Below are 22355 nucleotides of genomic sequence, written 5' to 3'. Positions count from 1 at the left end.
TACGTGTTACAGGGTGTCGGTACTTGTAAGTGTTACAGGGTGTCGGGACTTGTACGTGTTACAGGGTGACGGGACTTGTACGTGTTAGAGGGTGTCGGGACTTGTATGTGTTACATGGTGACGGTACTTGTACGTGTTACACGGTGACGGGACTTTTACGTGTTACAGGGTGTCGGGACTTGTATGGTACTTGTACGTGTTACAGGGTGTCGGGAATTGTACGTGTTACAGGGTGTCGGGACTTGTACTTGTTACAGGGTGTCGGGACTTGTATGTGTGACTTGTATGTGTTACATGGTGTCGGGACTTGTACGTGTTACAGGGTGTCGGTACTTGTAAGTGTTACAGGGTGTCGGGACTTGTACGTGTTACAGGGGGTCGGGACTTGTATGAGTTACACGGTGACGGGACTTGTACGTGTTACATGGTGTCGGGACTTGTATGTGTTAAATGGTGACGGGACTTGTACGTGTTACACGGTGACGGGACTTGTACGGGTTACAGGGTGTCGGGACTTGTATGTGTTACACGGTGGCGGGACTTGTACGTGTTACACGGTGACGGGACTTGTACGTGTTACAGGGTGATTGTACGTGTTACAAGGTGACGGGACTTGTACTTGTTACATGGTGACGGTACTTGTACTTGTTACATGGTGACGGTACTTGTATGTGTTACACGGTGACGGTACTTGTACGTGTTACATGGTGACGGTACTTGTAGGTGTTACACGGTGACGGGACTTGTATGTGTTACAAGGTGACGGGACTTGTACGTGTTACACGGTGACGGAACTTGTACGTGTTACAGGGTGATTGTACGTGTTACAGGGTGACGGGACTTGTACGTGTTACAGGGTGTCGGGATTTGTACGTGTTACAGGGTGTCGGGACTTGTACTTGTTACAGGGTGTCGGGACTTGTATGTGTTACACGGTGACGGGACTTGTACGTGTTACAGAGTGACGGGACTTGTACGTGTGACAGTATGACGGTACTTGTACGTGTTACACGGTGACGGGACTTGTACGTGTTACATGGTGACGGTACTTGTATGTGTTACGCGGTGACGGGACTTGTACGTGTTACAGAGTAACGGGACTTGTACGTGTGACAGTATGACGGGACTTGTACGTGTTACAGAGTAACGGGACTTGTACGTGTGACAGTATGAAGGTACTTGTACGTGTTACAGAGTGACGGGGCTTGTATGTGTTACACGGTGACGGGACTTGGATGTGTTACACGGTGACGGGACTTGTACTTGTTACAGGGTGACGGTACTTGTACGTGTTACAGGGTGACGGGACTCGTACGTGTGACAGTATGACGGTACTTGTACGTGTTACAGGGTGCCGGGACTTGTATGTGTTACACGGTGACGGGTCTTGTACGTGTTACAGGTGACGGGACTTGTACGTGGGTATTAGTATGTGTTACACGGTGACGGGACTTGGACGTGTTACAGAGTGACGGGACTTGTACGTGTGCCAGTATGACGGTACTTGTACGTGTTACCGAGTGACGGGACTTGTATGTGTTACACGGTGACGGGACTTGTACGTGTGACAGTATGACGGTACTTGTACGTGTTACAGAGTGACGGGACTTGTATGTGTTACACGGTGACGGGACTTGTACGTGTTACAGGTGACGGGACTTGTAGGTGTTACAGGTGACGGTACTTGTACGTGTTACAGGGTGACGGGACTTGTATGTGTTACAGGTGACGGTACTTGTACGTGTTACACGGTGACGGGACTTGTACGTGTTACAGGTGACGGGACTTGTATGTGTTACAGGTGACGGTACTTGTACGTGTTACAGGGTGTCGGGACTTGTATGTGTTACATGGTGACGGGACTTGTATGTGTTACACGGTGACGGGACTTGTATGTGTTACACGGTGACGGGACTTGTTCGTGTTACAGAGTGACGGGATTTGTTATTGTTACACGGTGACGAGACTTGTTCGTGTTACAGGTGACGGGACTTCTACGTGTTACAGGTGACGAGACTTGTACGTGTTACAGGGTGTCGGGACTTGTACGTGTTACAGGTGACGGTACTTGTACGTGTTACAGGTGACGGGACTTGTATGTGTTACACGGTGACGGGACTTGTACGTGTTACAGGGTGACGGGACTTGTACGTGTTACATGGTGACGGGACTTGTATGTGTTACAGGGTGTCGGGACTTGTATGTGTTACATGGTGACGGGTCTTGTATGTGTTACATGGTGACGGGACTTGTATGTGTTACAGGGTGTCGGGACTTGTATGTGTTACACGGTGAGGGACTTGTAAGTTTTACAGGGTGACGGGACTTGTACGTGTTACAGGGTGACGGGACTTGTACGTGTTACATGGTGACGGGACTTGTATGTGTTACAGGGTGTCGGGACTTGTATGTGTTACATGGTGTCGGGACTTGTATGTGTTACATGGTGACGGGACTTGTATGTGTTACAGGGTGTCGGGACTTGTATGAGTTACATGGTGACGGGACTTGTACGTGTTACATGGTGACGGGACTTGTATGTGTTACAGGGTGACGGGACTTGTACGTGTTACAGGTTGACGGGACTTGTACGTGTTACAGGGTGACGGGACTTGTACTTGTTACACGGTGACGGGAGTTGTACGTGTTACACGGTGACGGGACTTGTACGTGTTAAAGGGTGTCGGGACTTGTATGTGTTACATGGTGACGGGGCTTGTACGTGTTACACGGTGACGGGACTTGTATGTGTTACAGGGTGTCGGGACTTGTATGAGTTACATGGTGACGGGACTTGTACGTGTTACACGGTGACGGGACTTGTATGTGTTACATGGTGTCGGGACTTGTACGTGTTACACGGTGACGGGACTTGTACGTGTTACAGGGTGACGGGCCTTGTACGTGTTACACGGTGTCGGTACTTGTATGTGTTTCATGGTGTCGGGACTTGTTCGGGTTACAGGTGTCGGGACTTGTATGAGTTACATGGTGACGGCACTTGTATGTGTTACTTGGTGACGGGACTTGTAGGTGTTACAGGGTGTCGGGCCTTGTATGTGTTACACGGTGACGGGACTTGTACGTGTTACACGGTGACAGTACTTGTACGTGTTACAGGGTGACGGGACTTGTACGTGTTACAGGGTGACGGGACTTGTACGTGTGACAGTATGACGGTACTTGAACGTGTTACAGGGTAACGGTACTTCTACGTGTTACAGGGTTACGGGACTTTAACTTCCTACACTCTGACGGGACTTGTACGTGTAAAATGGTGACGGTACATGTACGTGTTTCTGGTTGACGGGACTTGTACGTGTTACAGGGTGACAGTATTTGTACGTGTTACAGGGTGACGGGACTTATACGTGTTACAGGGTGACGGTACGTGTACCTGATACAGGGTGACGGTACTTGTACGTGTTACAGGGTGAAGGACATTTACGCGTTACAGGTTTTCGGGACTTGTACGTGTTAGTAGATGACGTGAGGTGTTACAGGGTGGTTACGGGACTTGTATGTTTTACAGGGTGACGATACTTGTACGTGTTACAGGATGACCGGACTTGTACGTGATACACGGTGACGATACTTGTACGTGTTACAGAATGACGGGACTTGTACGTGATACAGGATCACCGGACTTGTACGTGATACACGGTGACGGGACTTGTACGTGTTACAGGTGACGGGACTTGTACGTGGGTATTATATACGATTATGGTAGTGTGTTCTAATGTAAGGATCGAACCTAGGACATCTCACATGTATCACGTTTTACAGATTGAGCCACTGATCATTTCCATCATGAAATGTCTGTTGGAAGCTCTAATATTTTCCGTTGGTCACAATTTATAGAGTGCCACGTATTGCACCTACGACATCCTTTGTACGTATATATTGTACGATGAACATGAGTTGTTTTGGACTTTTTGTTCGAATATTGCAATATCCGAACTTTATTGGTACCAGTGACATAAATATTTAATTTTGAAAACAGTAGTCTGTCATAACACGACTTACAGTACATGTAGTGGATTTGATAATGCTGGTGGTCGCTGTGGTAGCTTACTCGCTTTTACTTTCGTCCAGGGTTCGATTCCTTGATCATGCGTGAACAGGTATGATGTCAACTATCCAATAACGTAGTTTTATCCACATTAAAGCCCTCCGCACGATTCCAACCGGGTGAAACCAAAACGATTTAGTTAGGTTTTGAAAACTTGTTTTATAGCTTTTGTAAATTAAATAAAAAAAATTATTGTCGTCCTTTGTCATCCTTTGTCGTCCTTCACCTGTGGAGTATATTGAATTGATAAATCAAGTCTCCAAAAGTACCTTGTTTAGTTAAACTATATTGATATCATCAAGACCTCTTTACCACGTGTAGTTACATGTACCTGTATTTACATTATACTGATATCATCAAGACCTCTTTACCACGTGCAGTTATAATGTACCTGTATTTATACTATATCTATATCATCAAGACCACCTTACCACGTGTAGTTACCTGTATTTACACTATACTGATATCATCAAGGCCTTTTTACCACGTGTAGTTACCTGTATATCCACTATACTGATATCCTCAAGGCCTCTTTACCACCTGTAGTTACCCGTCTTTACACTATACTGATATCATTAAGACCTCTTTACAACGTGTAGTTACCTGTATTTACACTATACTGTATTTACGCTTTACCACGTACAGTTAACTACAGGATATTGATATAAACCAGACCTCTTTACCACGTGTATTTATTCACGCTATATTGATATAAACCACACCTCTTTACCACGACGTGTAGGTATTTACATTATGTTGATATAAACTAAACCTCTTTACAACGTTTAGTGAACTACATAATATTGATATAAACCAAACTTCTTAACCGCGTGTAGTTATTTACAATACATTGATCTAAATTAAACCTCTTTACCAAGTGTATTTATTTACACTATGTTGATATAAACTGGACCTCTTCACCACGTGTAGTTATTTACACTTTTATTGATGTAAAGCTAATCATTTTAGAAGGTGGAAATTGACACTATATTGATATTAAATGTAACTGGATCTCTTTACAAAGTGCAGTTAAATATAATATATTGATTTAAACCAGACCTCTTTACAACCTGTAGCTATTTACACTATGGTGATATAAACCATACATCTTTACCACGTATAGTTATTATAACGTTATATTAACATTTACCTGACTTCTTTGTCACGTCTAACTATTTACGTTAAATTGATATAAGCAATACCCACTTACCATGTGCAGTTATTTATAGTACATTGATATAAACCATAACACTTTTCCACATGCAGTTAAATAAGTTACATTGATATAAAGCAGATATCTGTACACCGTGTAATAATTTACATGTCATTTACATAAACCGGACCTCTTTCCCTCGTTCATGTATAATTATTTACGTTATCTTGATATCAACCAAACATCTTTACTTCGTATATATATTTACATGTATATTGATATAAGCCCTACCCTTTTACCCTGTCCTACACCTCGTTCATAAGATGGAGTATTATAGCGATGTTATCGGAATTGTTGTCGTTAAATTGCTGTTTAGGGTCACCTTCATAACGCTGCCTATTACAGATAGGTGCCGAGACGCTCTTTACGTCACTTTACGTATCAGTCAAAATCTGATTTGTAATATGTTACTTCCTATTGACAATATGTGCCATTTTTGACTAATTCTTCGACAGTTATGCATCCATGCAGATGTAAGTATAAAAAGGTGTGATTGTATAGTCGATTTGACACTAGCACTGATCTACTAAACACACAAGTATTGGAATAATTGACTATGTACAGGTATAATTGTTGTTGTAGTCTGCACTTGTTTTCATTGAGGGGGCGTCTCAAAAGCTACTTAACGTATGTAATTACAAGCGTTAGCTATAAAAATGGGAAATTAATAAGATTTACGTTTAAGACACAAACAAACGAGTTTTCATACCAATTTTATACTCGGACACTGACCTCATATTAAATTCATAAATAACGGTTAGTATACTCAGTATGACAGCAAAGCCGTAGTGCTTTTAGAATCAGCCGTTTTGCTACAACGGGTTTTAGATCTGAAGTGAATTAACATACATGTCTTGGATAAATATGGTTATTTAAAAAGTTATAATAGGAAACTATGCAAATAATATGCAAGACTAAATAAAAAATAAAAAATATTTTGATAATACAGGTCCTAAAACAAGTATTCTTCCTAGATATATATAATATATAATTACATGTTTAACCAATCAGTTGTGTCAAGAGCAGTTTGCGCCAGTGTGATTCATTGACCATTAAAGTAATGTTATTGATAGCCGGTGCAGTTCATGTCTTAAAACAAGACTCAGTAAGCGATTTTTTTCTACACAACTACGAAGGGCAATACACAATTCTCAGTCAACACACTGATAATATTGGCGCACAAAGACAATGCGAGAAATGATCATTGACCTAGACAAAGCATGTATATGCACCCATAGTAAATAATGCTAAAGAATTTGTATTTTAAGTTAATGTCATACCAAAGATACAGCAACAGTTACATAGCGTACTGTTCATGGTATGTCATATTGCGCTTGTCTATGACGTGTCATACATTGCAATATTCACTATTTTTATATGTATGGTCGAAATTATATACTTATATTAAAAAATTGAGAATATATTTGCAATATTTTATATTTGTCTTTAATAATTGTTAATACATTTTCAATAAAAAATATTTATGTGCAATAAAATGGGTTGTTAAACTTGTTAAAACTATATTAAAAAAAATATTTGTCTGTAGAAATACAAAACATTTTATCAGATGAATTGATCAATGTTGTTGATAACTTTGATACACTATAAACAGTGACTATGATTGTAGAAAATGGATACGATTTTGTATAAATGAAATTTGAGAAAGCGATATAATTATAAGAGCAGTGGGGTATATCTCTAAGCAGGAAAAAATTAAAGATCTTTTCTAAGGGAACATGTCAAACATTATATCTACTTGCCTGAAAGTTTCATATCTAGCATGTCCGTATCAAGACTTTATACATAGAATATTCTCTAGATATACAATATATTTTATCAGATGAGTGAATCAATGTGAAGTTGACATCTTTACTTTACAAATTTGATTCACTTTCAACAATGACTCTTTCATCTAATTATACTTGCAGAGAGTATAAATATGGCAGAAGGTGGAGCCAGTCCTGACCCTCCCTCTGGAGATAGTACAACACCTTACCTGGTGGACTTCGACCTTATAGAATGCCCAATCTGTCTTGAGCAGTTGCGTCGACCAAAGTGTCTTCCGTGCTTCCATTCTTTTTGTGAGGAATGTATGAGTAGGTTTATCGTTGAGGAGGTTTCGCGGACAAGTGATACGGCGACTTTCTTTACCTGTCCGGTATGTAGGCAGATAACTCACCCTGTCGATAAATCTGAGGACACAGAAGACTGGGCCAAGCAGTTCCCGACCGACAGTCATGCCGTAGAGATGATACAACTGACGAACCAGACAACACAGCCATTACTCTGTAAACCATGCCAGAGGAAAGGAAACATGACGTCGGCGAAATTCTTTTGTAAAGCCACACAATCATTCTTGTGCGAGTCCTGTAAAGTCGATTTTCATGATATGGTTCACACTGACTGTGCTATTATCGACATAACGGGTTCAAACAAGTTCCAAGTAATGCAGACAACAAATGCAATTTGTGACAAGCACAACAGGAATAAGATTTACTATTGTGAAAATCATGAATTTATCGGTTGTAGTCAATGTATGAATGTTATTGGTCATAGGGATTGTGAAAATGTGACAACCATAAAGGATTACTGTGGAAAATGCGAAAGTAGACACTTATTTGATACAAATAGGAAAGCTCTACGTCTAGGAGTGACCGACTTGGAATCCCTGATACAGGACTTCTATCTACAACTTCAAAGCAGTGCAGACGACAGAGATTCAGCACATAAAAGCATTGAAGACCTGCAAAAACAAATAGATCAACGTACTGCAGAGAAAAAAAATGAGACCACAGATGAACTAATCTCTACATACAAAGTGGAACGAGATAACCTGAAAATGTCCATTCAGAAGTGTGAACGACTGAAGGCCGCTATGCAGAATACAATTGGGTCGTCGACTAGAGCACAGCAGATGAGCGACTTTTTGAACATGGTCCTGTTCTACCAGAAAAGTAAGGCGGAGATCAAGTCTTGCAGGGACTTAATGGCAGAGTTGCGGAAGTCACTTTCAACCACCAGGATTGAACATGAAGTAAACTTTAACCCCTCGAGAAAAGACACAGTTCTGAACTTTGGGAAAGAAGTTGTCTGGAAGCAGCAAAGAGCCGCTTCAGTCGATGTTAAGGATATTAATCAAGTTTTATCCAGTTGTCAAATGAAAGAAATAAGAAAGGTGAATATGAAATCTCTATCTGATACCTATGATTGTAGGGGGTATGGAGTTGTTTACTTTCCCGACGGTCGGATTGTAGTGGGAGATCATTACAAGAACAAGATCAAGTTACTTGATGCCGAAGATCATGTCGTGGACGAGCTGAACGTTAATGGGCTTGTATGGGACGTATGCATGGTGGATAACAGTACCGTGGCTGTCGTTACCGAGAAAGCAGACGGAATACATGTAGTGACAGTCGCACCATCAAGACTTATCCGGTCATCTGAAATAAAACCAACGTTGAGCTATTGTTATCGCATAACGCACAGGAATGGTCACTTCATCGTGAGTCAGGGATGTTACGTGTACAGTGTGAGCAAGGATGGTACGACCCAGCAAATACACCAGTACGACAGAACAGTGTCAGCGTTGGCTTATGATCCCAAACATGGACACCTCTTTGTGGCATATTTCGCTGAAACCCATGATAGGATGATCGTCGGTAGGTTATCCAAAAGTAACAAATACATTGACTTGGTGAAGGTTGGTGTTGTTGCATGTGTCACGGGAATGGACGTTGACTTGGAAGGTAACGTCTATGTTTGTGGCTCCAACAAGGTGGTACAGATGTCTGGAAACGGGACAAACGTCCGAGAACTATTGGCGGCAGGAGACGGTATCGCAGCGCTTCAGTCAATCTCCGTATGTGGGGATAGGGTTTTGTTGACGAACTGCTCCTCGCAAAAGAACTACATCCAAATGTTTAAGCTTTGTTGAAAAGCTGGTGCAAATGTTCCGAAGTGAACGTAATGTCCATACTTCTGAAACCAATTAAATGGAAACCTCATCCAGCAAATACTCCCGTTTGAACTGGTATATGGATTGAGTCGGCTTACTTTTTCCTGTATTCTGTTCTCTTTCTAGTGTTATATATGTTTTTGTTTATCATGTATCATAGTTAGTATGGGTTGTGACAAACCAGACAGTTGGCATCAGAATTCGTCTGTGATATGTAATATATGATTGGACGCTCGCTGGTGTTGCTAGATTTCATATCATTTATCATATATTTACAGTACAAACAAATCAAGTGTAAAAGAAATGCCACATATGTAGAACATTAACACATACATGGACGAGCCGATTACTGGATTTCCCTTCTTCAAATGGATTTTTAAGCTGGAACACTTAAGGGCAATATTAACTGTCAAATGTTATATGAAATATATAAATGTATATCAAAATACATGCACACTATTAATCTTCTGTGTGTCTGCAAGTGAGTATTTGGCAATTTGCTTCCTAGATCAACTAGATACTGTATTGAAAACGATTTGTGGCAACCGTCTTTGCCTACATGCTTTTTTGGTTTACATGTATTAAAACGTTTATTCAAAATAAATATTACAAATATTCAAACTTCAAAATTATTTTTTATTATTCGGCTTAGTATTATAATGAGGTCGTACGAGTTGTAGAGTATATAAGTTTAGGCCGCATGACTCATAATGTCTGTCAGCGTTGATAAAGTATGCTCTCTATCTTGAAACAAGAACCTACAGACAAATTTCATAAAATATAAAGATACTGAATGCTTTTGTTTAACACGACGACACATGCAAGAACGATGTCACAACTAAAATAGGTTGATGACAGTAGCAGTGATAGCAACAATAGTGGTATTGAAAACTTTGTTGCAGAGAAACGAAGACTCATTTCATGTCACAGAAACAATTTCTCCATTTTACTCAAACATATATTACAATTCCCATACATTTTCGATATTGACATGGTTTCCTGATGTGTTAATTGAATATGATCGACAAAATACGATTCAAAGTTTCATACCTTGATCACGCTTAACCGACAAAGCAATACGAGTCATCAAAATTGCACAGATTAATATATATGTGTTACCGTTAATACCCTAACATACACAAATGTATGAAATTTGTTTGACATTATGTAACATAATTATTCTGTTATTTTACTGGCGATTATAATGAAAAGTTCATAACCTGTAAGATGCTAGAAAATATTAGTTTCTATCTTTCAGAATTTTTACCCATCATACCTTTGATGTATTATATAACATTACAAAGACCACGTGGACAGGATAGAAGATGTACCTTTTGTCTGATTACCCGGACAGTTTATGCAGGTATATACAGGTGTGTAAACAGATATGGCTTGACTAAGCTTATAATCAGCATAACACAACACTTAACTACTCCCAATGTAAACAGACCATATATATATATTGCTGTACACTTATCTAACATCAGTTTAAACTGACTCAGACACACGATGTTAGGGGTAATCTCAGAAGCTACGAAAACACAGAGCAACATTCCTCTGACAAGTGTATTAATATCAGCATGGAAAACTAGCTAAAACTCTGCGGGATATTTCATTACATTACATGTATCTCATAACACCTGTGTACATCAACACATTTGTTTGTTTGTTTGTTTGTTTAGTGTTTTGACATCCTTGCAGCAGCCAGGGTAATATGATGAGAGGTGCCTAGGGAGAGACTGCCAGAAAAGAGAAAGTAAGAGAAAGAGAAAAATAGTAGAGAGGAATTATATGACTAGATTATAAAGATCCCAAGAGCTGTCGCAAGGGAGGCAGTTGGTCAATTTCGGTACCTTCCATGTCCTCCTATAAAACACAAGAGAAACTCCCCGTTTCTGCATGGGGCCCATTTTAGTCACCTTTTACGATACACAAGCAGGTGGATAGAGCAGGTCTGTGCTTGGTGTCATCATCAGTGTCCCTTAAACAGGTGTCAAGGAAAAAACAACCCCAGAGGCTGCAGGGGGCACGTTAGTCGCCTCTTACGATCATGCAGTGGGATACAGTAGACCTTTTCCTTTACAAGCATGCACCGGTTTGTTCCACAAAAGAGACAATATTTTCAATGATGTTATATTCGACCTGGACTTGTCATACTACGTCAATATCATTTGTGATCAGGTCGCCTTTTACATCAATGGGCTGCGGAGGCCGAATGGTTAATGTGTCTGCCCGTCTGGATCACTAGCCCTCCACCATTGGGTAGCGGGTTCGAGACCTACGTGGGGTAGTCGCCATGCACTGGCCGTAGGTCGGTGTTCTTTCTCCGGAAAATCCGGATTTCCTCCACCACCCAAATCTGGCTCGTCTTTAAATGACCACAGCTTTTAATACGACGAAAAAATCAAAAAACCTAACCTCGACAATCATATCACTACAGCAATACATCTGTACATGTATCTGGTCATACATCAGATGCAAGCAAACGCTACAACAACTGAATAAGATGACCTTAGAGTAACTCCTCCTTCAGCATGTTCTTGTTTTACGTCCCAATGCAACTGTATGGTCAAGATGGACACATAGTACCTGGATATCGGTTATCAAAATATCATCCATAATGCAAGGTTACTAGATATTCTCACGAAGGGTTCCAGGTACCGGGTGATTCCAACTATCAACTGTTTGTAAATGTCAGAATACTGATTGATTCTGAGGAGAACCGCATAGTTACAAGAAATTTTCACGATCGAAAAAACTCTTACTGTCATCTTGTTGTAAATTTCAGGGTACTGATGTATACTGAGGAAGATTATGCAGATTAATGACCAAAGTCAGTGCATGCTGAATTGGATTTACTTTCAGACTTGGATAAATCTATTGGGTCGACTATCTATTAAATTTATTCGTTGCTTGAAATCCAACATTAAAACAAAAAACAATCTCAATTTTGTTTATCCCGATGTCCAAACGACACTCAACGATTTGCATGCTAGATATATATCTGTGTCTGCAGACAAAGCATCTAATTACTTTATCTTTGTTTGCAAACTTTTTCGTAGGACAGTACTACGAAAGTGTTTATTTTCGCGTTGTGACTATTTTGACTTAATAGCTACAATTGATTTAGCTTTATCTCCTTTATAAACTGTAAGGAGTGTTGTTACTTTTCCACTGTTTGATTATAAGTGGTGTAGAGATTTTTGTTTTTTGACGATATGTAGTTAGCTATTTTGTTTATGTTTTTGTACTAAAAGAGTTTTAGCTCTTCTCACTTTTAGACTTTTTAAGATATGGATATTTTCACATTTTGACTTTCATTTTGGAGAACGAGACATAACATTGATACGCCCTGGAAATAAATGCCACATGTCGTCAATGAAGCAGGAGACACTTACCCTTTCGGATCACCTGACCCAACATTCATGAAACCGTTCTTATGCTAAGACAGGCATTCTGTGTTCCAGACAACTTTCTAGTAACTCACTAAAACCATATATAACAACACTATAAAAATGTCAGGTGTTAACACTGAAATCGGTATTAGGTTTTAATTCTACTTGAAAACAAAACTGTTTTTTTATCTATTATTTATTTATCCCATGCACAAGAATCTGCGTTTAAGCATAATAACTGTTTCTTGAATACGGCCACTGGTATTTTTCTCTTTGTATTTTGTACTGCAGGTGCAATTGTTCCAAAGTGATCGGTACCCCCACACTACTGATACCAATTAAATATAAACCTCATCCAGCAAATACTCCCGTTTAATCTGGTTTATGGATAAATACATCTCTATTTATGGTCACATACCAGTTAATTGAATGGGATCTTGACACAGTTTTCATTACTCTCTAAATGTAGTTCAACAAGGAAATATTACCGCAGTTGTATTCGATTAAGCGCCTGACATGAATTAAGTCAATATGTACTTTTTGCTGTATTCTGTTCTCATACTAGTGTTATGTATTATTTTGTTCAACATGTATAGATTGAGATGATGCATGTCGTCAATGAAGCAGGTAACAATCTCCCTTTCAGATCACATGAAACAACAATCATGAAACCGTTCTTATACCCAGACAGGTATTCTGTGCTCATACTAATTTTCTTGCAACTCGCTAATACCATTCTTTTAAGTTTTTCCTTGTAAAAAAACTCTTGGATAACCCTTCAGTATTCTCGTGTCTGACAGTCAAAGATATAAAGGATTTGTACTATTGATCTAACCGATATTTATTTAGGTAATCCTCTCATTGGTATTATCAAGAATAAATGCAGGTTACTGAAAAGTACAACTATGTCAGTTTTTCTTCATTTTTAAACGGTTGCAAGCGACTTCATATAAAGAAAAACATCATGGACATGACACTTAAAACATTATGTCGTTGAGATTTACGGTTTTATATGATCTACCTGTAACAGTCAGTTCATTATAAATCCGGATTCGTTGTCCCCGGCATTGCGGTCGTTTTATCTATTATATCTATTTTATTTTAATCTATTAGATTGAATTATGCACCAGTACAAAGGCCGCTACAGGGTGGGCGAGACGACGTTTTCACCTGGTTAATGACTACCAGACATATCTAATATATATATGAACAGGTAAGTACACAAATATTGTCATTTTATAGGTAATTATTATTTATTCATGCATGGCTACCGCAGTATATGTTAGTTACCCTGCGGATAATGCTGCATATGTTGAAAACGAAAGAAAGAGTTGTGGACATGATGTTCAATATATTTTGCGCACAGACCAGCTTGTAAGCGATACATGTTTCAGTTATACCAGTAGGTTTGACACACCTATGCAGTTCATTGTGCATATTTTCATTTTATTTTTCCATTTTAAGATTCATTTAAGATTGGTGTTTACTCATACAGTTCAAAATTTCATGTTGTTATCGCCAAGGTCAGGTCAGAAACTAGGCCAGCAGTAGAAACAGCAGATGCCACGTGCTGTTCCCCGCACTATTACGACAGATAAAATATAGTTATCAGGTTTGATTCATTAGTTTTCAATTAAAAAAAAAATAAAAAAAAATAAAGCAAATTTTACTATAATAGCGTCGAATAAAATGCTGGAAAATGTTTTTAATATTTTGTTTTTTAAAAGAACTATTTTCTGACCGCGAATTGTAGCAGTAGTCTCAAACCATGTACTCATTTTCTTCAAATTTCAGCGGCAGTTATACTCTCATAAATGAACCTGATATAGAAAGGTATTGTAACACGAAATGAAAAGATTTTAACATTGTTATTTTACAAGCGGAATATTGTAAAATTTCTAAGTTTTCGGATGCGTGAGTCTGGTTTCTTGATATATTTATTCTGTGTATTCTATAAGTCTCATAATGCTATATCAGGGAGTTCAGAAAGTGAGACACGAAGTGAGAATTCCGGACTTGTGGTGTCCTCGATGTTGGCATACCTAATTTAATTTAACCTAATTTGGCCCACAATGAGAACATATTTCACAGGTTACTCCTGAAATACAACGAGGCAAAAGTAGGAAATTAAAAAAGATAAAATAAAATATTTTCCTTCAGAAATATTCCTGGGTATATTTAGCCTTTTTTTTAAATTCTGATGTTTAATTTTGTCGTGGAAGCATCGTTTCAAAGAGAAAAATGAAATTTGAAAGGGAGTTCTGTTGGTTGCAAATGGTCTATTTCTTCGGGAAAATATTTTATTTGTTAAAAGGATTCCATGTTTAAGACATTCAGCGGTGGACCATTCTAGGATCAAACAATAATTTGTTGTTTCGTGATGTTCTATTTACCTCGTGTCTTGTATAATACAGTAGATAAAATGTTCATCAACGCTATTGTGTGCTCGTACAGCAAAATCGTTATGTCCACACTTGTAAGTGACTGATACTTTCACGTTTATTTATACTTTAATCTTGGTTTTCATTTGTTTTAGTTCATCAATGAAATTCATTGTATTAAGATTGTTCAAGAAAATATGAATTACAGTTTTTGTGCCCCTCCCCCTGATTACTGTGTATAGCGTGCCACACAATATAACATAATTTAAACTTAAGAATCTAGGTATCACTGCAAGAACTGTTACTTTTCAAAGTAACATTTTACTGCGATAAGAACAGTTTTGATAAATTATTCATGAAAACATAAATGGAAGAGTGGTTATAGTAATAAAGATGATATAAACAAATTTCATGGTGCCAGAAAAGGATTTCAACCTTTGACCTCAAGTTAGTATACTGTTGCTCTATGCAAACTGAGTTATCAGATCAACTGAGATAATAGTGAGATGGGGTTCCTTAATCGTCTTTATGTTGTCTTTTGTAATCAGATTTGTCTCCAGTAGGACTGATATGTGATACAGAAAGGGAATCTATCGTTTCAGTTTTCCTCATTTTCTTCATGGTGTCACTGGTGCTGCTGAATCTGAAATAATTTTCACACTGGTTATGTTAATTCAAAACTCAGAAAAAGGTTATGCTAACTAATGTTCTCAGCCGAGAAAATGGCTAAGTATGATATAACACAAACAGCAACATAAACACTGCTGTTTTTTTAAAAGCTTCAATCATTTAACGATAAGTGTTCACTTAATAGTAACATAGGGGTTAAAACAACAAGTAAATTGTTCAGATACTTCGTAAACGAATAGACGCCCAATGTCTTCAATAAGGTATTCAATTGGAATGCACTACATGTATGTATATTCTTTGTACTTGTAGATAATCGAGACTATTCACGGACGTGTAAAATGGCTGAAGGCGGAACTTGTTCAGACCCTCCCTCTGTGGACAGTACAAGACCTAACCTGTTAGAATCTCATCACCTAGATTGTCCCATATGTCTGGAGCAGTTACGGCAGCCGAGGTCTCTACCATGTCTCCATTCTCTTTGTGAGGAATGTTTGAGAAACTACATCGTCGTGGAAACTTCCGGGACGAGCGATACGGCGACTTCCTTTACCTATCCGGTGTGTAGGACGTTAACTCACCCTATCGACAAATCTGAGGACAAAGAAAACTGGGCAAAGCAGTTCCCGACCGACAGTCATACCGTAGAGATGATACAAATGGTGAACCAGACAACAGAGCCATACCACTGCAAACCCTGCCAGAGGAAAGGAAACATGACGCCGGCAAAATTCTTGTGTAAAACCACAGAATCTTTCTTTTGTGAGTCCTGCAAAGTCGATTTCCATGATATGGTCCACACTGACTGTGATATTGTCGACATCAAAAGATCAAACAGGCCCCACCTACGTGTAACACTTGACCACTCGACCAGACGATGTGACAAACACAATGACAAAATGGACTGCTATTGTCAGGACCACAAGACCCTTGGATGTAGTAAGTGTATATACGTGGATCACAGGAAATGTGAGGACGTATCTACGATAAAGAATTACTGCGAGAAATTAGAAAGTACCTCCCGACTTGATGAGATGAGGAAATCTCTGAAACGAGGAGCAGATGCCATGGAAATCCTGATAAAGGACTACTATAAGCAACTTCAAAGTCTCACAGACGACAAAGATGCAGCATTGACAAGCATCGACAATCTGCACAAACAGATAGATAAATGTGTCTTACAAATGAAGAAGGAGATTACAGATGACTTGGTCACAGCTTACAAAAAGGAGAAAGAGAACCTGAAGATAGCCAGTCAGAAGTGTGAACGACTGAGAACCGCCATGGAGAACACACTGGAGGCGTCCTCTACAGCCCAGCAGAATATAGATCACATGAATACAGTACTCTTGTACCAGAGAAGCCAGATGGAGGTCGACTCGTGTAAAGGCCTGTTGGCAGAGACAAAGAATTCGTATTCAACCTCTAGGATTGAGCACAGAATAGAATCCAACGTTTCAAACATCAGTTCAGCCTTAAGCCTAGGAAAAATAGTTATTGAAACACAGAAAAAAGATGTCCAAACTTGCTTTAAAACTTTTCCCAAACCCTTATCCAGATGCGAAATTAAAGAAATAAGAAAGGTGAATTTTAAATGCCCATCGGATACGTCGAGTTGCTTAGCATATGGAGTTGTTTACCTTCCTGATGGCCAAATTGTTGTAGGAGATTTTCAAAACCAGAAGATCAAGTTAATCACTGACGACGGAAATGTTGCTTCCGAATTACAAGTAAACGGAACACCTTTGAACGTATGTATGGTGGATAACACCACAGTGGCGGTCGCGGTAACGGGTCCCCGGGGTATACGTGTAGTGACAGTTGCGCCCTCTAAACTCACTCTGTCATCAAAAATAAACACGAGGGAACCATGTTTCAGTATAGCGTGCAGAAATGGCGACTTCATCGTGAGTACAGGATTCAAAGTGTGCCGCGTGAGTAAGGACGGTACGACACACAAGTTACACCGATATAGTGATGCAGTGCACGGAATGTCTTATGATTCCCAGCATGGACAACTGTTCATCACACATAACACCGTCACTGAAGGCGAGATAGTCGTCACCAGATTGTCTGATGACAACAAGCACACTGACGTGTTGAGAGTCGGCGTCGTTAAATATGCGTTTGGTGTTGATTTGGACGTCGAGGGTAACGTCTATGTCTGTGGTTACGGCTCCAACAACGTGGTACAGATGTCCGGGGACGGGACTAACGTCCGGGAACTGTTAACGGCAGCGAGCGGTATCGAACGTCCACTGTCAATCTCCGTATGTGGGGATAAAATTGTGGTGACGAATGAGTCATCAAAGCAAAGGGACTGTATCCGAGTGTTTCAACTGATTTGACATTCAGAATCAATCGTACTCTTTATCAGCCGCTAGAACGTTCATATATTTGTATTTTACAGTGTAATCACATACCTGTCATTATTTTTGTACTCAGATTAGAGGGATCTTTGAAAACATTTTATATAGATTAAATTGTACATGTACTTCATAAATATGTTAATACATGAAATTGATATGCTATTACAGAGTGTTAAACTATTATCATACAGGATTTAAAAATAATTCTTTATTAAAAAATGAACTGATGAGATTTCCCTTTCCATACCTCATTGACACAGTCGGCTACTTTTAAGTTAGCAAATATAAATATATCGCATATGGAAAATCCTGCGAAGTTTTACATTACTTGTACGTGTGAATTAATTACGATGATGATACGTGTGTTCTAATGTAGGAATCGAACCCAGGGCCTCGGGCTTGTATCACGTTTTACTATTTGAGTCGCTGAGCAATTCTCTACAGCATTTTCTGTTGGAAACTTTAATAGTTTACTAGGGTTCTACTTTATAGAGTGTCATGTTCTGTATCTATGACACGCTTTGTACGTATATAATGTACGATGAGCATAAGTATTTCTGCTTTTTTGGTTCGAAATTTTGCAAATATCTGAACAGAAACACTGCCAGTGAAATAAATATTTAATTGTAAAAACAGTTATCTGTCATCGCAAGACTTCCAATACATGAAATGAATTTTAGAATCTGTCATTAGGATTGCGCAGTGGCTAGCACGATTAACCCTTTACTTCCGGTCGAGGTTCGATTCTTCGATCAGCCGTGAAAATGTATGATGTCACCTTCCCTTACTCCCGCATTAGACACCCTGCGTCTTCCATCCGGGTATAATCAGCGTGATTAATTTAAGTAGGAAAACATTGATTACATTATCTTTATAAAATAATTGTAATCCAATAAAACTTAATTGTCAACTACAATATATGCCGCCTCTTACCTGTGGCGTATTTAAACACTATATCTCAAAACGTACGGACGCATGGACTACCTACAGTCGGTCTATAGACAGACATCTCAAATCTGTGTCATATATTGAAGAGAGATCACGAACAATTTCCCCGCCACTACCGACAGACGGACTTCAAAATTTCTGTCCATCGAAAGTGTCGTCTTTCACCTCTGACGTATATAACAATTAAATCATTCGTAACGGACGGAAGGACTCCCGACAATCAATCGATTGTGTCGTGTGTCACATGGACAGTTGTGTAAGTAAACTATCCGAACATACGCAAAGTTCAGTACAAGCCTCTTACATAATGTTATACGTGTAGCCATGACTATTACATGGACTATTCATATTGGAATATCGGATTTTATTTTAGGTACGCTAACCTGTTTATTTGTTGTATATCCAATCCAATATACACTCATGTAGAATGTTTCTCCAGATATATCAGCTTAATTATTCGTGAAATACATGTTTTCTCATTATTTCGCTCAAATTTATGAATTTACATAAACGAGAGATCTTTACGTGAATTTTCACTCGCCTTCAATCGGTACGATAACCGGAAGTCATCACGATTGCATGGTCATTGTGGCCGAAATTACAATCTGTAAATTAAACAGTTATCTGATTGAATGATAAACCGGTTGAATTACAAAAGAACTTCATCCTTCTGGACACGTATGTTTCCTGTGTACTAAAGGGATTAATATTTAAACTCATCTTAAACAAGGCATCTTCTTTGATTATATCGTCACATGGCTTTAAAGTTAATCGCGCTCGACTTCCCCTGCCATATTTCCTCACCCAGGGCATCTCTTGATAAACGAGTAATAGGTATCACGTCTGAGTTCCGAATGGCTGAACAAATCACACATGGCGCTTCAAAACGATCATCTTTATTGATGTGTTATTGTTTTATATCATTTTGATAACATGTGTGTTGCCATTGTGGGAGGGAAACACGATTTTTTGTTTCCCGTCTCTAATTTGTGTTTAACGAGGGCTAAGAAATACGTTTCATTACCACAGTGGCACTAAATGTCTTATGAAACATTCATTCACATAACTTATAGGTCTCTGAAAACCCACCGGAAATTGGAGCTTTCCGTTATTGGAGTCCAGATTGTCGAGATGTCACTGTTAGAATATACAATGTTACATATATGTAATATTTATCTAGTGTTGTAAGCGTGTCACTTGCCATGTCAATGCCTAGGTGGCATAGAATTTATGTATTGAGCATTCGTGTCGCATCGTATGCTTGACAAAATGGCCTTTAATCAAACTGGGCAGTGAAATTGATTATCAGCTACAATGTGAGTATACGCTTGTGATGTCCGTGGTCAGTGGACATCTGCAGTCATTATTCTTTCAGAGAATAATAAATCACTATCCTGCTTTCGGTCTGTCATGGCCGACACCGGATGTGAGAAATGACATCCACTTCCTGTCAGAAGTCATGGTCTCTCTGACGTTTGAGACTTTATTGTTTTCGTCGTTACTTTCGAACATCTCGGTAACAAGTGAGAGTGGACAAAGAGCACGCAACCTCGCGACGCCTTTTGTATAATTTGTATGTATGAGGGCAAACGGAAATGATAGATGCATTCAGTGTGGTACAATACCAAGAACGTCTTACATAGGGGTCACACAGGTCATGTAATCTCTATTTATATGTGTTTTCTTTGCGACGTTTCATTAACGGCCTGCTGCTTGTGTCAAGTTGTATAAATTGAACCGTCATATATCATTTAATCTCATACTACGATAATAATAAATATTGTTTGTAAGGTTTTATTTGTTCACTTTTTCTTTTTATTCAACACATGTCTGTTACATGTGAGTATTGTTATGCATCTATGTGAAATAAAGACGGTTAATACCCAAGCCGCGGGTAAAATGGACAAGATTCTCGTCTGAGAGTGAGAGATTCCTCCTTTCTACTCTCAAGAGAGGGACGATGTCTTTTTCCCTTGCCAATTTCGTACAAAATGCATTTACAGGCGTTATAATCTTTTCGGCTGTATAAATGGGTTTTTTTTTAACATTTTCGTTTCAATGTTGATCTTATTTAATAAACTTGTGCAAAAAGATTTTAAAATTACAAAGCAAATGTGTATGGCGGTTATTGACATTATTAACATTTCCGTTCCCTATTGACGATCCACAATAATGGAAAGTTTCATTTCTACATCATCAATATATTATAGTAAATTAAGTACACGTGCTGGAAAATGTACCATCGTGTCAATACATACAGAAAAACACCGGAAGTTGAATTTGATTAAATATTAAAGGAAATTACACCGAAAACAAAACCAATAACAAGAAAACAAAATAATTAGTACACGAAAATAACGATATCTTTAGTAAAGTAAAATATTCTGAACGTAAACTACAAGATAAAAGAATACACATTATTTTATTTCGTAACACTTTATTACCTAGAGAACAATTGATAAACAATTTTTTCCCGTTTATACCATCGTACTGTACGTGTACTTACAAAATGTATCATGTTGACCTTATCACAACCCCATAATACCGCTAATGTTTCCTCCACGGAGAAGATATAGTCCGATGCTGATTTGATTGTCCGAGCCTCGTTAGGGAAGATACAGCGATAACGTTATCAGATAGTGACAACAGCACGCGACACCAGACTGTCCATCTCTGGTCGGAAGTGACCCAGTCAGCACGTGACTCGACAAAAGCACGAGGTTGTACTTTCTGATATAAGACATACAGAAACGGTAATCTTGTTACTTTCCCTCTATTGTATTACACAGGGGAAATAATCAAATAACCGCATAACATGTGTCACCGAAAAAAGTACTCATCTATTTTTACTATTCCTATGGGATAATGAATTCATATGAAAAAAACTTGAAATTTGAAATATACTATTACTTTTACTTTTATGAATTACTTCGTTTCCTTGTCAACATAGAAGATATTTTTCGTTATTATTATATTTCGGGCTAAATATAGAAATAACCGATAGACTCTATGACGAGTAGCGAAACACATCGTGTAAAATAAAAAGTTAACGAGACAAACAAATAAGGAAACAACGAAAATAGAATTGACATGACAAAATGAGTGCCGCCGAATGGACAAACCTAGTTGGTATCGGAACAATAAACGCTGTCTACCACAGACGTCATTACAACATATATGTAGCTACCGGAAATAGTTCCCTACCATTAATATTAATAAATAATATCTCCTCTATATCCTGGTGTATCTGACTGTATTGATAACAAATAACTTACATACATGTAATATAACGAAAGTGAGATAATGTTGGAAATAATAATCAACCAAGGCCGCTTCGTACTGTTTGAGTTAATTATTTTATTCCATTTTCGAATCCCGGTTAATATTATTCCACT

At 38.7% G+C, this 22355-nt stretch overlaps 2 protein-coding genes across 3 annotated transcripts; both read left to right on the top strand.

Moving 5' to 3' along the window:
* The first annotated feature begins 5675 nt into the window (after positions 1 to 5675).
* LOC110446608 (E3 ubiquitin-protein ligase Midline-1-like) lies at positions 5676 to 9822 on the top strand. The gene is made up of 2 exons (XM_021491834.1): positions 5676 to 5758; positions 7214 to 9822. The coding sequence occupies exon 2, from the start codon at positions 7225 to 7227 to the stop codon at positions 9217 to 9219; it is 1995 nt and encodes a 664-aa protein (XP_021347509.1). The 5' UTR covers positions 5676 to 5758; positions 7214 to 7224; the 3' UTR covers positions 9220 to 9822.
* A 3942-nt stretch (positions 9823 to 13764) lies between these two features.
* On the top strand, positions 13765 to 20745 carry LOC110446613. 2 transcript variants are annotated; one of them, XM_021491842.1, is made up of 3 exons: positions 14411 to 14468; positions 15443 to 15463; positions 15956 to 20745. In XM_021491842.1, the coding sequence occupies exon 3, from the start codon at positions 15985 to 15987 to the stop codon at positions 17989 to 17991; it is 2007 nt and encodes a 668-aa protein (XP_021347517.1). In that variant the 5' UTR covers positions 14411 to 14468; positions 15443 to 15463; positions 15956 to 15984; the 3' UTR covers positions 17992 to 20745. The 2 variants fall into 2 exon arrangements, with proteins under 2 accessions (XP_021347516.1, XP_021347517.1); XM_021491841.1 differs by lacking the exons at positions 14411 to 14468; positions 15443 to 15463 and adding an exon at positions 13765 to 13848.
* Positions 20746 to 22355: the final 1610 nt, after the last annotated feature.

This window comes from Mizuhopecten yessoensis, unplaced genomic scaffold (assembly GCF_002113885.1).
Source record: "Mizuhopecten yessoensis strain PY_sf001 unplaced genomic scaffold, ASM211388v2 scaffold2891, whole genome shotgun sequence".
In the NCBI taxonomy this organism is placed as follows: domain Eukaryota; kingdom Metazoa; phylum Mollusca; class Bivalvia; order Pectinida; family Pectinidae; genus Mizuhopecten; species Mizuhopecten yessoensis.
Note: the sequence above shows the minus strand (reverse complement) of the source record. Positions and strands in the feature narration are given on the sequence as shown.